At 40.3% G+C, this 17,990-nt stretch overlaps 1 protein-coding gene across 1 annotated transcript in view; it reads left to right on the forward strand.

Annotated features, from left to right (window-relative positions):
- LOC126175246 (ATP-dependent RNA helicase DHX8) overlaps window positions 1–17,990 on the forward strand; it is a 142,469-nt gene that overhangs the window by 91,746 nt on the left and 32,733 nt on the right. The window contains exon 13 of the mRNA XM_049921887.1: window positions 9,246–9,470. Within this exon, the coding sequence (XP_049777844.1) occupies window positions 9,246–9,470 (225 nt within the window). The remainder of the gene's footprint in view (window positions 1–9,245; window positions 9,471–17,990) is intronic.

Raw genomic sequence — 17,990 nt, forward strand, 5'->3', positions numbered from 1 at the left:
AACCACTGGTGCACAAGGCGCGCACCATCTCTGACGCAGAGAGACTGTACCATGAGCTGGAAAGCCTCAAAACTGTATTCCGGTAAAACAGGTACTCGGAATGGCAGATCAGATGCGGTCTCTGCCCCACCTCTACAGTACAGCGTGTGGAGATGGAAGAAGTCATGGAGGAAGAGATAGCCATTCCTGTATACCATATACTGGCACACTGTCGGGGAAAATGGGATGAATATTGAGGAAACACCGAGTAGGAACTGTCTTTTGCCTGCCAAATAAAACACGAGCATTATTGGGAAGTGTCAAAGACGATGTAGGTTTGCGGAAGGCCAGCGTATACCAGATTCCGTGTCGGCATGAGAAGACTTATATTGGACAGACAGTGCGCACCATCGAAGATCGTTGCCGAGAACATCAGGGGCACACTCGACTTAGGTACCCCAACAAGTCGGCGGTCGCAGAGCACTGTTTATCCGAAAATTACAAAATGGACTACCAACATACCAGGGTCTTGGCACAGACATCTCAATACTGGGACAGCGTCATTAGAGAGGCTATCGAAATTCGTACCAGGGACGGACTTGTCAACCAAGATTGCGGCTATAACCTCATGAAGGCATGGGAACCAGCATTGAGTCTAATTAAAAAGATGCTCAGCAAAGAAAATGAACGGATAACCAGGGCAGATGAGGCAATTTCACCAAAGCCACCACAGACACTGACACCAGCATCTCAGCGACTGCTGACATGCGCGCAGACCTCGGAGAGAATGCCTTCCAGGGGGAGGGTATTTAAGACGAACGCCCACCCTCAGGAGCTCAGTTCATCAGTGCTCCCGATGATGGCGACATTTCTCTTCACTGAAATATTTTGCCTGTTGGACACTACGGACTGACAGTACACCCATGGACTGTTCAAGCAAAATGGCCTTTGTTCCATATTTTTTTATTTGTTTGTAGAAAGGGTCATTGCTGAACAAGTCAATGCACAAGACATCGGACCTTCAAATGAAGGATTACTTGCGTAGTGCTGTGCTGTTCCCAATTCAGTAGTATTTTTTAGTTTGTCAATGTTTTCACACTAGCAAAAATTGCAATATAAGTTTGGCTGCAATGTGCAGGGGCTTGTTCTGCAATACAAGGGCAAAATGAGAAGTTCTTGACCTGCCATAGATATGGTATTGATATTATCAAAATTTTGGTTATGTTGGTGTGTGTGCACCATGACACGAATTGTTTATGTGCAGGATGGTTTTATTTATATTGCTCTTCAAAGAAGTCATGTTCTCTACAGGTGGATAAACTTGAATGCTGAGCTGTCATAAATGTTGTCTTTGTTGTGTGTCATATTCAGTAAAAATTCGTTTGAAGTTTCTTAAGTCTTATGAGTCTGTTTCTTCATTTCAGTACTTCTTCTGTACATTTTAAATTTTCAGTACTTACGAAACAGGGGACTGAAAATAAATATAGCCTAATTTGTTTGTAAAATAATTCATAAGGAGGACATCTCAAAATTGGAAACACCAATGAAACCATAAAGAAAGTGCACCGTGTCGTACTGGATGGTGAGCAGTTGAGAATGAAACAGCCGACGAAATATTAATATCAGAAGAAAAAAACGTGCTACATCTACATCTACTTCTACAACTACATCACATCAGAATCGTACTCTGCAAGCCACCTAATGGTATGCAGCAAAGGTATTTCTGGTACCACTAACTGATTCCCCCTATCCTGTTTCATTCATGAATGTCACATGGGAAGAATGATTCTCACTAAGCCTCTGTATTGGCTCTGATTTCTCAGATTTTGTTGTCATGGTCATTATGCAAGATGTATGTGGGAGGAAGTAATTTGTTATCCAACTCTTCCCGGAAAGCACTCTTTCAAAATTTTAGTAGTAAACCATGCACCATGCCTCTCGTGAACATCTGCTAGTGAAGTTTGTTGAGCATCTTGGTAATGGTCTCGTGCTGACCAAACGATCCTCTGACTAAATACGCCACTCACCATTGGATCTTCTCTCTCTTCTATCAGTGTACCCTGGTAAGGATCCCATATTGATGAACTATACTCAAGAATCAGTTGAGCAAGTGTCTTGTAAGCCACTTTCTTCAAAGATGAGTCACATTTCCTTAAGATTCTTCCTATAAATCTCAGTCTGACATCTACTTTTCCTACTATTTGTTTCATGTAGTCATTCCACTTAAGGTTGCTGTGGATAGTCTATTTCAAGCAGTTTCTCATCAGTAGAGTAGTTGTAAGTAGTGCCTTTTTTCCTATGTGCAACATATTACATTTGTTCACATTCAGCGTCAACTACCAGAGCCTGTTTTACATGAAGAATTAACTATCAGAATGGTTTGTGCAACAGGAGTTCGGTATATCATGAAGCTGGTGAAAATCAAAAATGGAAAATGATATTCAGATATTAGATCTGTGTAGTGACCTGTTATTAGAGATGACAAGTGATTCCTCCATGTCAAGCCAAAAATTCAGAAGCAGTCTTAAAAAAGGGTGGAAGCCAAGTGACCCTACATCAAAGAAGGTGAAGGCATAAAGTTTATGGCAATGATTTCTGGAATGAAAAATGGATTATCTTGTGAAGAGTAAAATAATAATTACCACACAAATGCAATGGATTGTCTATATGGAGAAATACATAATAAGAGGCCTGGCTTTCAAAAAGGAAAATAAACACAAAATATTTGATTATAACATTGCACCTGTGCATGAAGACAAAGATAGTTTGTCAATGGAGGAAAGAGAGGAAAAAAATGAGCTTTGAAATTCTTATCAGAAACTGTTCTGACGCCACTGGCACCCATAATTAGTTATTTTGCAGATCTTTCCCAATAAAATAGAAGAAATAAAAAATAGAAGAAATATGATGATGATGATGATGATGATGATGATGATGATGATTCCCATACTCCTTTACAGAGCGTAGGGGAGCGACGCGGGAGACCCGCGCCGCCTTACTAGGCACGGTCCTAGTGGAGGTAGTTTGCCATTGCCTTCCTCCGACTGTAATGGGGATGAATGATGATGATGAAAACGACACAACAACACCCAGTCATCTCGAGACAGGAAAAATCCCTGACCCCCGCCGGGAATCGAACCCGGGACCCCGTGCTCGGGAAGCGAGAACGCTACCACGAGACCACGAGCTGCGGAATAGAAGAAATAGAAGAAATAAAAACTTTGAAGTTCGCCGATGACATTGTAATTCTGTCAGACACAGCAAAGGACTTGGAAGAGCAATTGAATGGAATGGATAGTGTCTTGAAATGAGGGTGTAAGATGAACATCAACAAAAGCAAAATGAGGATAATGGAATGTAGTCAAATTAAGTCAGGATGCTGAGGGAATTAGATTAGGAAATGAGACATTTCAAGTAGTAAATGAGTTTTGCTGATGGTCAAAGTAGAGAGGATATAAAATGTAGACTGGCAATGGCAAGGAAAGCGTTTCTGAAGAAGAGAAATTTGTTAACATCGAGTATAGATTTAAGTGTCAGGAAGTCGTTTCTGAAAGTATTTGTATGGAGTGTAGCGATGTATGGAAGTGAAATGTGGACAATAAATAGTTTAGACAAGAAGAGAATAGAAGCTTTCGAAATGTGGTGCTACAGAAGAATGCTGAAGATTAGATGGATAGATCACATAACTAATGAGGAGGTATTGAGTAGAATTCGGGAGAAGAGGAGTTTGTGGCACAACTTGACTAGAAGAAGGGATCGGTTGGTAGGACATGTTCTGAGGCATCAAGGGATCACCAATTTAATACTGGAGGGCAGCGTGGAGGGTAAAATTCGTAGAGGGAGACCAAGAGATGAATACACTAAGCAGATTCAGAAGGATGTAGGCTGCAGTAGGTACTGGGAGATGAAGAAGCTTGCACAGGATAGAGTAGCATGGAGAGCTGCATCAAACCAGTCTCAGGACTGTAGATCACAACAACAACAACAACAACTCCCAATAAAATTTTGGGGATGTCAATAAGTAAATGCACTCTTTTCTGTTGGTTGACATCACTGACCCAGCAGTGACATGCCTTAACCCAAGTGCTGTTTTTATGCAATAGCTGAGTTGATACAATGAATAGCTCTATGTGTAGTAATTTCAGAGAATTGTATTACGAGAGTCCCATTGTCTGCTACCACCAAGGAAGAAATGAGCAGAGTGCTTCTGTTTCTTTACACTGAATGTACTAATGCTATAGAGATGGTTTGCAGAATGCAGCTGCAGTATAGTGGTAGCTGTCTTTGAGGGGAGAAAGTTACGAGTGGATAAATAACTTTAATGTGATGAGTAGAACAAAATGAATCATATTCAAGTTGATATTAGAGGGTATAGTCCTGTTTGAAACAGAGGCCTGGACAAGCAATCATAGATATAATGCAAGTCACAATTATTAGAGATGGATTTCTGGAGAATATCAACAACATAAGGTACACTGAAATGATAAAGATAATGGAAATGGAAGAAGAAATAAGTGATGATGTGATGGATTGAAGAAAATGGCATGCGAGAAGAATGGTGGAAACAATAATACCAAAACTGATACTGGGGTGGGAGAGTGAGGGAAGAAGAAGAAGAAGAAGAAGAAGAAGAAGAAGAAAACGACAACGATGGGGAATGTAGCGGTCTACTTCTGGTCAGCTGCAGATTAAATGACTTCTGGTCAGCTGCAGATTATGGATGACCTGTAGAATGGTGCAGTAGAAGATACACAAGATTGATGACCTGGATGAACATCTTGAAGAGATAGTGTTGAGTACTGGTGTACTACTCTTTGTAATAGGTTTCAGGTGAATTGTTATGTTGGAGAGAAAACTCTTACTTTTTCAGTTGCATAGAAACCATTGATGAGACATGGGCTCATCGCTATGAGAATCTCACATTTATTATATTGCTATATGTTTTGAGAAAAGTAATATTATTGTCTGACATGATAGTGTGACATTCCCTATATTTTTTATTATTTTGCTTTACTCGGTTAAGTTGAGTATTAGTTTTGGTTATCTAATATTTGATGGTTATACTTAACCATATCAGACTTCATATAGATGCAAGAAACTCCACACATCAGAATAAATTTTCTTTTTGTTGTAATTCTTTTTTACATTACTTCTTGCAGTTTGCAGGTTTATTTTCACATCTAATGCAGATAACTGAAGACTTCTTACACTTAATAATAAGTTTGTTATTATGCAATCACAGTTCATTTTACTACCATTCATTGTCACAATTAAATGATGTATTGCACTCCCTGAGTGTCATAATTCCTATCATTCATCTGGTGAATGTCATTTATAGTGCTTCATTTCCATATTGCTTTTTAATTCTTCTGCAAAATAAATGAAATTTGTCATAAATAAAAAATTCTGTTGCAAAAAACTTCTTTTTGAACAATTCCTGTGTACTTCATGTCTATTTATCTCATCATTATAGGTAATGATATCATCAGTATTAATATGTAGCAATACTGTACATTCATGAACCATCTCCTCAGATAGACAAGAGAGAACCAACCCATTTTGTGACATGCTAGAGTGTACAATTACAATTTCATTTTTATTTCATTAGAATAATAAAGCATAATGAGGCTCTTGCAAATAGAGATGTCATCTCAAGTTGTTGGTTGTTGGATAATACATCGTGATGACTGGCAGTGGAAAGCTCCACATCAGCTGAGAAAGACATTTCCGCATTCTCAGGATCCCGTAAATCCCACTTGCAACAGAAAAGAAACACATTTTTGTGAATGTTGAAATGAAACTAATGTAAATACGTGGAAGTATAAATTTATAAATATTTAGCTGATTCTTAGGTGTAAAAGACAGCAATGTTACTGCCAGTGCTTGTAACACTACAATAGGTAGAGAAATTGTGGTGAGAGGAACAAGTTCACATCACATGAAATGGGTGGTGGCTGTTGTGGTTTTTGCTCTGCCCTGTGCAAGCCTCTACATCTCTGCATAACTGCTGCAGCCTGCGTCAATTTGAACCTGCTTACAGTATTCATCCCTTGGTCTCCCTCTAAAATTTTTACTCCCCACAATTCTCTTTGTTGCAAATTTATGACTCCATGTTGCAGCATGGTGTGTCCTTTCAGCTGATCCCTTCTTTAGTTAGAGGATATTGTAAATTTCTTTTCTCTCCAGTTTTATTCTATCTTCTCATTATTTATCCTGTCTACCATCTAATCTCCAGCATTCTTCTGTAATACATTTCAGAATCTTCCATCCACTTCTTAACTGAACTATTTATCATCCATGTGTCACTTCCATATACCGTATTCGAATCTAAGCCGCACTCGAATCTAAGCCGCACCTGAAAAATGAGACTCGAAATAAAGGAAAAAATAATTTCCCGAATCTAAGCCGCAGCTGAAATTTGAGACTCGAAATTCAAGGGGAGAGAAAAGTTTTAGGTCGCACCTCCAAATCGAAACAAATTTGGTCCATTGTAATATGAGACATAATTCAGGTCGAATGAATGACGATACAGCTACAGTAGTTTGGTTCGAGCCGTAAGCTTAGCAGTTAAGCTTTACCAGGTAGCCATTGCTATGCGTCAGGCGCTCCATCCTTATTTATGCGGGTACCCTTTGTTTTTCACGTGCTTCATCTGGTTTGAATTGATTGTTTATTTTTCTTTGATCTGATAATTGCCGTTCTCTTTGTTATATGTGTTTTCGTCACTCTAAGCTGAAAATGCATAACTGTACTGTGTCATGCATTGTTTGTCGCATTCCGATAATGAATGTTGACGACCTGTCGCCGCTCGCGGCATGGTTTGCTTTTGTGCGTGCTACCGCCGCTTACAATAAAAAAAAAGAGAGTAATTGTCTCAGTAGCGAAACAATGGCAAGAGACTGCTATTTGTTGTTATTTACACTGCTGCTTTCTTTGATAATGATCAACAAGAACCAAATAATAAACTGCGTATGATAGAAGATGTTCTGAACGAGAATTTAGCGAAAATTTTTCTCCGTTTGAAAATCTTTGCAGACGCCTCTTTAGTACATTATTTTCTGCACAGAAATTAAAGTCATCTTAGATTTAAAAATCTAGTCAATTGCCTCGCTTCATTTCTGACTGTATCACTATTAGGCATAAGAATAATACGAATATGAACATGACATATGTGTATACTTCCGCGTTTGTGTTATCTCACTCTAGTTTCGTAGTTTATTAGGCAGACAGAATTTAAATGAGATAGCAGCAAACATGAAAGAATACATGGCAAAATGTTTATATTCATATTATTCTTATGGTGAAGAGAATACTGCAAGTGATTCAGAATTCACAAAAGTTCCCATTAGCAACCATCTCTTCTCACAGATAGAAAAAAAAAAAATCAGAACGTAGAATTGGCCATACTGACAAACATCGCAAAAGGTCTTGCCAGTCGGATTTTCGTAGTACATTGAAATGCTGCTACATTCGAAGATGAACAATACGGAATTTGTATTTACTTCGTTGGATAATGTATGAAAATGCAGTGGTCGAAATTCGGGGCGGAGAAAAAAGCTCGTCTTCCACCTTTTTTTTAAATTTCTCGATTCTAAGCCGCAGGCGGTTTTTTGGATTACAAAAACCGGAAAAAAAGTGCGGCTTAGATTCGAGTAAATACGGTAAGGCTACATTCCAGATACCATGAGAATAAATGTCCTAACATTTAAATCTGTCTTTGGTGTAAAAAATTCTCTTTTCAGAAATTATTTCCTTGCTATTCCAGTCTGCATTTTATATCCATTCCACTTCAGCCATCATCAGTTATTTTGCTAGTTGAATAGCAACACTTGTCTACTACTTTTATTGTTCCAGTTTCTAATCTAATTCCCTCAGCATCACAGGACTTAATCCTATGCTATTCCATCATCCCTGTTTTACTGTTGTTGATGTTCCTCTTGTAAGCTCTTTTCAAGACATTATCCATTCTGTTTAACTGATCTCCCAAGTCCTTTGCCTTCTCTGAAAGAAGTACAATGCCGTCAACAAACCTCAATGTTTATATTTCTTCTCTCTAAACTTTAATTCTATTTAAAAATTTCTCCTCTGATTCCTCCACAGCTATCCTTCCTTACTTCTCTCTCAACTGCTGCCTCCCTTTCATGTCGTTCAATCCTTATAACTGCAGTCTGGTTTCTGTATTTGTTGTAGATGACTTTTCACTCCTTACACTTTATTGTGCTCTCTTCAGAATTCCAAAGAGAGTATCCCATTCAACATTGTCAAAAGCTATCTCTAAATCTAAAAATGCTACAAATATATGCTTGGTTTTCTTCAGTCTGTCTTATAAGGTATGCTTTAGGGTCAGTATTAGCTCACACATTCCTAAATATCTCTAAAAGCAAACTGATCTCTCCTAAGGTCAGCTTCTATCAGTTTTTCCATTCTTCTGTAAACAATTTGTGTCTGTATTTTGCTACCGTGATTTATTAAACTGATTGTTTGATAATAATCACAAGTGTCAGCATCTGTCTTCTTTGGGGTAGAAATTATTACATCCTTCTTGAAGTCTGAGGATATTTTGTCTGTCTCACATATCTTGTATACCAGATGGAATGGTTTTGTCATGACTAGTGTTCCCAAGGATCACAATACTCAGATGGAATGTCATCTACTTGAGATACTTTGTTTCAATGTAGACTTTTCAGTGCTCTGTCAAATCTTCTCCCAGTACCATGTCTCCCATCTCATCTTCATCTGCATCATTGTCCCTTTTTTTAAATGTTGTCATTGTTTCCCTTGTACAACCCTTCTATATAATCCTTTCACCTTTCAGTTTTCCCTTCTGTGCTTAATACTGGCTTGCTATCTGAGCTCTTAATATTCACAGAAATGCTTTGCTTTCCTCCAAAGGTTTCTTTAATTTTACTATGACCAGCAGCTATCTTCCTACATTCTTAGGGGAGGTTAAAACAACAGAACATGGTATCTCAATCTTGATACGATATAAGAGTGAGATAAACTGTAAAGAACTATATTGGATGAAAATAGCAAACTGACATGTGACAGAAAAGACATGTAGGTAGTAGATGAGATCAGAGGAGGGAAGAAAACACATATAAAACAATTTTAACGCAAATTTAAAGTTATGTTTTTTAAAAAAATAATTGTATGAAATAATGTTTGAGTAAAATAAATGTTTCAAGTGCATACATAATGGGGATATCTATCACTGCTTGCTTCAACTGTGATCTTTATGTTCTCTTTACCAATGTTTCCATTTCCAGGTCTGCTTAAGCAAGCCGTGAGGAAAAGGCCTGAACTTAAATTGATTGTGACCTCAGCTACACTGGATGCTGTCAAATTTTCCCAGTATTTTTTTGAAGCACCAATTTTTACAATTCCTGGAAGAACTTTTCCAGTTGAAGTTCTTTACACAAAAGAACCAGAAACTGACTACTTAGATGCTTCACTCATCACTGTAATGCAGATACATTTGAGGGAGCCACCAGGTGAGTTAATAAATGTCTTGCAGTATTGCTAAAACCAGCCTCCTACTCTCCCTCCTCCTGCAGTCTCCCTCTTCCCGTCTCCCACTCCTCCTAAGCATTAAACTGTTTGAAAATTGATTTTGATATACAAGTGCTTTATATTTATAATAGTTGTTACTTTCTTTGTACAAAGAATTACACTTTACCATTTATACTAACAAAGAGATAGAGGGGCTGGCCAGTACTTACCTCAGCTCAGTACAGCCGATAGATACACATAAAACAGAACCGAAAATTTACATTCCCAGCTTTCGCAACAAATGTTCCTTCATCAGGGTGGAGAGAGGGGAAAGAAAGGGAGGAAGGGAAAGGAGATTCAGTTACTCACAACACAGGCTATGAAGCAACAGGGAAAGGAAAATAGGTAGGGTAGCAAGGATGGAGGCATGGTTGTCAGAGGGAAGCCAAAGATATTCTACTGTAAGTACTGTGCCAGCTTCAAACCAAAGAGGATGCATACAGAAGTAAAGAGGTATATAGTATAAAGATAAACACAACTATGTAGGATGAAAAGATGCGTGAATGGCTAAAGAGGAAAGGGAAAGAGGAGAAGACTGAAGAGTAAATGGGAGTGAGGTTGTTTAACGTAGGTTCAGTCCAGGGGGATGGCGGGATGAAAGGATGTGTTGGAGTGCAAGTTCCCATCTCCGCAGTTCAGAGGGACTGGTGTTGGGTGGGAGAAGCCAAATGGCACATACGGTGTAGCAGGTTCCTAGGTCCCTAGCATTATGCTGGAGGGCATGCTCCGCTACTGGGTATTGGGCATCTCCTAGGCGGACAGTTCGTCTGTGTCCGTTCATGCGCTCAGCCAGTTTAGTTGTTGTCATGCCGATGTAAAAGGCTGTGCAGTGCAGGCATGTCAGTTGATAAATGACATGTGTAGTTTCACACGTGGCCCTGCCTTGAATTGTGTATGTTTTACCAGTAGCGGGGCTGGAGTAGGTGGTTGTGGGGGGATGCATGGGGCAGGTTTTGCAGCGGGGTCGGTTACAGGGGTAGGAACCGCTGGGTAGAGAAGGTAGTCTGGGAATATTGTAGGGTTTAACAAGGATGTTACGGAGGTTAGGGGGGCGACGAAAGGCAACTCTGGGTGGTGTGGGGAGAATTTTGTCAAGGCTGTAGGTATTCGTGGCAAACGTATCTGCTCCAGTGATGAATCCCTCAACAATTACACCAATAACCTGACCAGTGCTTTCCTCTCCCGCAACTATCCTACAGACCTTGTCCACAAACAGATCTCCCGAGCAATACATTCCTCCCCGTCCAACAACAATGTTCCTACCCCCAGACCACACAGAAGCATCCCCCTTGTCACCCAATATTATCCTGGCCTCGAAAACATCAACAAATTACTCCGCCAGGGATATGACTTTCTCAAGTCAACCCCTGAAATGAGATCATCCCTTGACAAAATTCTCCCCACACCACCCAGAGTTGCCTTTCGTCGCCCCCCTAACCTCCGTAACATCCTTGTTAAACCCTACAATATTCCCAGACTACCTTCTCTACCCAGCGGTTCCTACCCCTGTAACCGACCCCGCTGCAAAACCTGCCCTATGCATCCCCCCACAACCACCTACTCCAGCCCCGCTACTGGTAAAACATACACAATTCAAGGCAGGGCCACGTGTGAAACTACACATGTCATTTATCAACTGACATGCCTGCACTGCATAGCCTTTTACATCGGCATGACAACAACTAAACTGGCTGAGCGCATGAACGGACACAGACGAACTGTCCGCCTAGGAGATGCCCAATACCCAGTAGCGGAGCATGCCCTCCAGCATAATGCTAGGGACCTAGGAACCTGCTACACCGTATGTGCCATTTGGCTTCTCCCACCCAACACCAGTCCCTCTGAACTGCGGAGATGGGAACTTGCACTCCAACACATCCTTTCATCCCGCCATCCCCCTGGACTGAACCTACGTTAAACAACCTCACTCCCATTTACTCTTCAGTCTTCTCCTCTTTCCCTTTCCTCTTTAGCCATTCACGCATCTTTTCATCCTACATAGTTGTGTTTATCTTTATACTATATACCTCTTTACTTCTGTATGCATCCTCTTTGGTTTGAAGCTGGCACAGTACTTACAGTAGAATATCTTTGGCTTCCCTCTGACAACCATGCCTCCATCCTTGCTACCCTACCTATTTTCCTTTCCCTGTTGCTTCATAGCCTGTGTTGTGAGTAACTGAATCTCCTTTCCCTTCCTCCCTTTCTTTCCCCTCTCTCCTCCCTGATGAAGGAACATTTGTTCCGAAAGCTAGGAATGTAAATTTTTGGTTCTGTTTTATGTGTATCTATCGGCTGTACTGAGCTGAGGTAAGTACTGGCCAGCCCCTCTATCTCTTTGTTAGTATTTGTTTCACATCTTTATATGAGATTTTCCATTAATCATTTACTTTACCATTTATGTCAGTTTCACTGTAAAATTAAAAAAGAAATCCAGTGTTCCCAAAATATGTTAGACTTAGCACTTAATAAGACTCTGAAAGGGTCAGGTAATAGAAAATTTTGTTCTGAATAAAAATTAGCCTTCAGTGCACAGAGTTGTGATTTTCCTACAGACAGTGCACAATAAATAATATGAAATAGTTACTAAAATTCAGGCATTTGTATGGGAAAACTGAGATGTATATTGGTGGTACAATATGTTTGTGAAAACTATATTAATAAGGAACCATTGCTTTAATGGTGTGGGATAAATAAGACCTCCTTAAACAATATCTATGACAGCAAATCAATACCTGATGAGAGTTAGTGTGGTTTAATGTCAGTAAAGGGTGACACAAAACATATCAGAAAGAGGATAATGAATGTACAGAAGGAAGAGGGCTGAAGGAAAAGGACTGGTGAGATTTAGGAAATGAGGAAAGTTTGGAAAAGTCACCCAGAGTCCTGGGTCAGGCGAAACGTACCAGACAGGATGAGAAGGGAAGACTGATTGTTGGAGATGGCACCAGATGACATTAGAAAACCTGAGAGCCTAAAGGTGGAAGATAGGGTAATAAGCAAGACAGATATTACTGACAAAACTTTGTGCAAGAATTAATAAGAGTGGAAAGCATAGTGCATTGTATGTCATAGAGGTGTGGGGGGATAAATAGGTCAGAAAATAAAGGTTATAGAAAACTAAAAGGAACTGCAGAAAGGAATAGTCACTGGGAATAAATGATGAGACCGAAGCTCTCCACTTTTATTTACTCTTGCACCATGTTTTGTGAGTAATCTTTGTCTTGCTTCTTGTTGTATCTATCTGGTGCAGTCCCCAACAGTCAGTTTCCCCTTATCAATGATTCTGGGTGACTTTCCCTAACTCTACCCATTTCCTAAGCCTCACCAGTCCTTTTCCTTTACCTCTCTTCCTTCACCTCTGACCCTTCTGCCAGAAGTTGGAGCCACTGGCTCTGAAAGCTTGCAGACTTCTTTAACCTTTATATGTGTGTTCTCCTGCAGCTACTATGTGAATAGATTTTTTTATCCATCCATTACATTATATGTAAAGAGGACTTTCAAGTTATCTTCACAGATGGCCACCCTAGTTATATTTGTTTGCCTTTCCATGTGTGTGCATACCATAATCACCTGCCTGAGCACAGTATGTACACTGGTCTACTACTGACTATGATCACAATACCAACCTGTAAAATCAGCCAAGTGGCTGTGTTGAGTTCTTGACAAACTTGTGCTACCCACAGTACATAATAGAGAAAATACTCAGTTCTGTACCTCCCCAGAAATTGACAGACAGTAACATTACAAGTTGAATGAGGACATCTATACTGATAAGGTAATGAAGAAAACTGATTTCAGATTGGTTTGTAATTAAATTAAAAGCCAAAAAAGGACAAGATGCACGATGCTATAATGCAGCTAGCAGTGACCTTGATGTAAGGTGTAGACAGTGAGTATGATACCAGGAAGACGGTGCAGTAGTCAAAATCTCAGCATGACTATTGCCGTTGGCAGCATATCTCAAGGCTGGAGTTGTGACATGCTGTAGGCAGTGCAGAAAGAACAGTTTTTCTAAATGAACTGGCTCTGTGCAGGTTGAGTTGTGACATGTATTTTGATTAGGAGCAGGTACATGCCAGATATTTGGAGTAAATGGTAAAGTCAAGTTCTTTGGACAGTGCAGCTGATTTAAATGTCAGTAAAGGCAGCCACAGGAATGGTTCATAGTAGCAGGTGTCCACCCAAATGCTGATTCTAGAATGGTTCACCAGTTGCATATTGTATGGGGTAGCAATAGCTTATTTCCCAAGATGGCAGCTGCAGCAAGTGGAGTACAGTACTATAAGTACTCAAAAATAAAGAGCAGTCACCGTTATTGATTCTGTCATTCCCTTGAGTGTGGTAGTCTTAAATGAAATAACTATCATCTGAGACAATGGAGCGTGGTAGTCTTAAGTGAAATAACTATCGTCTCAGACTGTCCCCTTTGATTATGAGTAAAAATGGGTTGTCATCACATGGTTTATTGGGTGGCATGACCAGGTGTTCACTCTCGATTTCAAACCGTACCTGGTTTATATGATGCCAAAACTTTCATGTTGGTCATATTCCAGTGTCAGAGATATTGTAGAATGGGATAAAAGTGTGTAGGGGTTGAGGAATAAGCATGTATGTCACACGTTTGATGCTGCATAGTAGGATGCTATCAACCAATACAAGCTGGTGTTGGATTGCAATATAGTAGCAGAAAAATTCATGCCTGACTTGTTTTGTGATTCTGCTTAGAAGAGTGTTGTTGGCTATAGCCTAAGCGAAGTTGTTGTTTGTCATAATTGGAAATCCCTGTATTGTGTGGGTACTGGGTAGTTGGATAATCCTTGAAGGTCAGTAAACCTCCACATCTAACTGAAAACATACCATCACATGGGCATTAAAATCCAATTTGGTGCTAATGGGAGATGTGACAGGATGATATACGGGATGTAAAAAAATAATGTATGGCACAAGTTGCAGGACACATTCCTCACACATAGATGAAAAAATTATGTTACATGAACATGGGTCTGGAAGTGCCTTGTTTCCATGTTACAACTCACTTTCTCCAACTTATTAATTGTTGGAAACACACACAAACACAATGCACGAACATACCTCATGCAGGCAACTCTTTCTCACAGAATATGTTCAATATGCCCTCCATGGGCATTGATATATGCATAAACCCACTGTCATAGTGAATCTTGGATGCGCTGATGTATCCTTGGTGTATTGAATATGGTTTCACAGCCATCCATAATGTGGGTGTGGTGATTCTGAACATCTTGTACTGGGTTTCCATACATAAGAGCTTTCAGATGCCTCCACAAATAGAAGTCCAGTGAGTTTAGACCCAGAGAGCACGGAGACCAGGCAATTGGTCCCTCTCTACCTATCCATTATTTAGAAGCCGATGGACATTAACACTAAAATGAGGAGGCATTCCATCATGCATGAAGTAGATGTCTTGTTGCACAGCTAAAGACACATCTGCTAAAAGATCAGGTAGAACATTCTCTACAAAATTATATAACTTTGTCCATTGAGCCTCGGTGGAACAAAGTGGGGCTCTACCAGTCACCAACAATGCTGGCCCAAACATTGACAGAAAATCTTTGTTGATGACGTGCTTCAGCAGTTGCATGAGGATTGACATCTGCTCATACAAGTCAGTTGTGAAAATGTACACTCTGATCTCACTGAAAAGAGGCCTCATCTGTGAACAGCACCATTGCACTAAAATTAGAGTTGATACTTTGTTGAACAAACCAATCACAAAAGAGTACTTGTGCAGGAAAATCAACTCTTGATAGTGGCTGCACTCACTGTAAATGGTATGGATACAGCTTGCCCTCATGTAACATTGCCAGACAGTCATGCGGTCAACATTCAGTGTTGCAGCTACATGTCTTATACTGACACTATGGTCATTGTCAACTGCATGAATTTCCACCTTCCATTGTATCCTCTTCCTTCTAGACCTCCCCCAGTCATGAGTCAGGTTTAAATGCCCCCATGTTCCCTAAGTCAATGATCAGTAGGTTCAGATGGTTTCCTATCGAGGCACCTTCATCCTAGAAATCTCTCCTGGTACAAAAGATGAGTGTGAGCACCATTGCTGTCAGCTAATCCATACATAAAATGGGCATCTGCCGTCTCTGCATTTGCCTACACTGCCATTGCACGAGCCAAATCTGTGTTTAACTCTACTACTTGCAGCTGTTGTCCTGAGCACTGGAACAGTGTAAACCTGTAAACAAGCAATGGCTTATGTTACATGGCGACAGGGACATGTAAAACATAACACTGGCAGTGCACAATATAACCAGACGTCACCAAGAGTGCATGTTCCCCATGATTCTAACATTGTGTTCTTGTGTTTTTCCCTTAATTAATGAATTCGAGAAAATGAGTTGTATCATGTAAATAGAGCATTTCCAGACCCATATTCATGTAACGTAATTTCTGTGTCTACATGTGAGGAATGTGTGCTGCAATTTGTGCCATACATTTTTATTAAACCCCCTATGTTAGCATGTTGGGATGGCAGTTTGAAATTGATTTCACAGGTGTATTTGCTTTCAGGTAATGCCCTTTAGTGTAGTTGCTATATCATCTTTCAGTGAAAGTGAGCTGTGAGCCGAGAGAGGCCCAGCAGCACTTAGGGGCCATCACGAGATGAAATTGTTTTCCTTGAAGGAAAAATACTGATGGTGATTTCTTTCCAAGTTGATTATTTGTGTAGCAGTGAGCAGTTTTGATGTTTTTGATGCATGATGTTCCACCAAATCTGAATCTCTAATCATCATTTCATCCTCATCGATGCGCAAGTCGCCGAAGTGGCATCAACTAAAAAGACTCTGCACCAGGCAACTGGCCTACCCGACTGGAGGCCCTAGCTACATGAGATTTCAGTGGAAGCACCAACATTTTGCTTGGCTTGTACATGTATCCAAGTATCTCCTGTAATGAAATTGCTTGTGACATTCTGGCGGGTATCTGAACTTAGCCTTTTTCCTATCGAGGTCATTGAGGGGATTATGTGCACCAACAACATTGCAATAATGTATATTTCCAAGAACCCCCCCTTTTTTTTAGATACAATGATTTGAGGATAAGACCTATTGCAGTGAAGTACTGCTGTATGGGCTGATCACTTGTTTACTCAAGATGAGCCAGAAGTAATCAATGGAAGACTGAGAAATTTGAAACTTCCCGGCAGATTAAAACTATGTGCCAGACCGAGACTCAAACTCGGGGCCTTTGCCTTTCGTGGGCAAGTGCTCTACCAACTGAGCTACCCAAGCATGACTCACGCCCCATCCTCACAGCTGTACTTCTGCCAGTATCTTGTCTCCTACCTTCCAAACTTCACAGAAGCTCTCCTGCTAACCTTGCAGAACTAGCACTCCTGGAAGAAAGGATATTGCAGAGACATGGCTTAGCCACAGCCTGGGGGATATTTCTTGGGTAGCTCAGATGGTAGAGCACTTGCCTGCGAAAGGCAAAGGTCCCGAGTTCGAGTCTCAGTCCAGCACACAGTTTTAATCTTCCAGGAAGTTTCATGTCAGTGCACACTCCGCTACAGTGTGAAAATTTTATTCTGCATACTGAGAAATTTGCTTTTTATTTGTTGTCTTTTAACCCTCTGCTTGCAGTTGTGAGAACAGAGCATGCCATTTCAACAAGTGCCTTGCCTTGGTGGTATCATTTGTAATGTTTTCCAGGTTGTTTCAAGATCCAGTCAATTATGTAGGCACCCTGACCTTTCCAAATGAAAAATGCTGCTTATAACAGAGGCCAAATAGCGTGTTAATTACTATGAAATGTTTTGATTGTTCATATAGAGGCAGTTGGAGGTATGCATCTGTTAAATCTATTTTAGAAAAACATTCAATTCACTTTATTGTGACAGTTATTCATCAGACCTTAGAATACAGTAAGTAATGTTATCTGGGGCCTTAAATATGAGCTTCTATTTGGCTTCGTAACAACAAGACAAAGTATAGTCCACTCCCTAGAAGATATGGATTCAGCTACCCCCGCCAAGTTGTATAATTCTACAGTTACATTATCTTTAATAGTATAAAGGATGGGGTAAGTACAGAAAATTTGTGGAAAATGACCTAGACACTCTCAGCCATTGCAAGACCAAGTGGGTCCTTCTTCTTCCTCCACCTCCTCCTCCTCCTCCTCCTCCTCCTCCTCTGCATTTGTCCTGCTCTGTAGTGTGATCCACTCGTTTAGTTCTCTCTCTCCACTTGATACGATCTTGTGTTGCATCAGGGTGGAGGCTCGCTGTCTTGAGATTTATATGGACAGTATCTAATCAGTGTTGCCTCAGGCTCTCAATAGATGGTTCACCATCAGCTTGTGATGAAAAACTGTGTTCTGCTATTGCAGCTTGGTCTGCTCAAAGTATGCAGCCATACCACTGTATCATCTCAATGATAGATGCCACTCCATACCACTTGCATATTTTA

The sequence above is a fragment of the Schistocerca cancellata genome, chromosome 3 (genome assembly GCF_023864275.1).
Source record: "Schistocerca cancellata isolate TAMUIC-IGC-003103 chromosome 3, iqSchCanc2.1, whole genome shotgun sequence".
Taxonomy (NCBI): domain Eukaryota; kingdom Metazoa; phylum Arthropoda; class Insecta; order Orthoptera; family Acrididae; genus Schistocerca; species Schistocerca cancellata.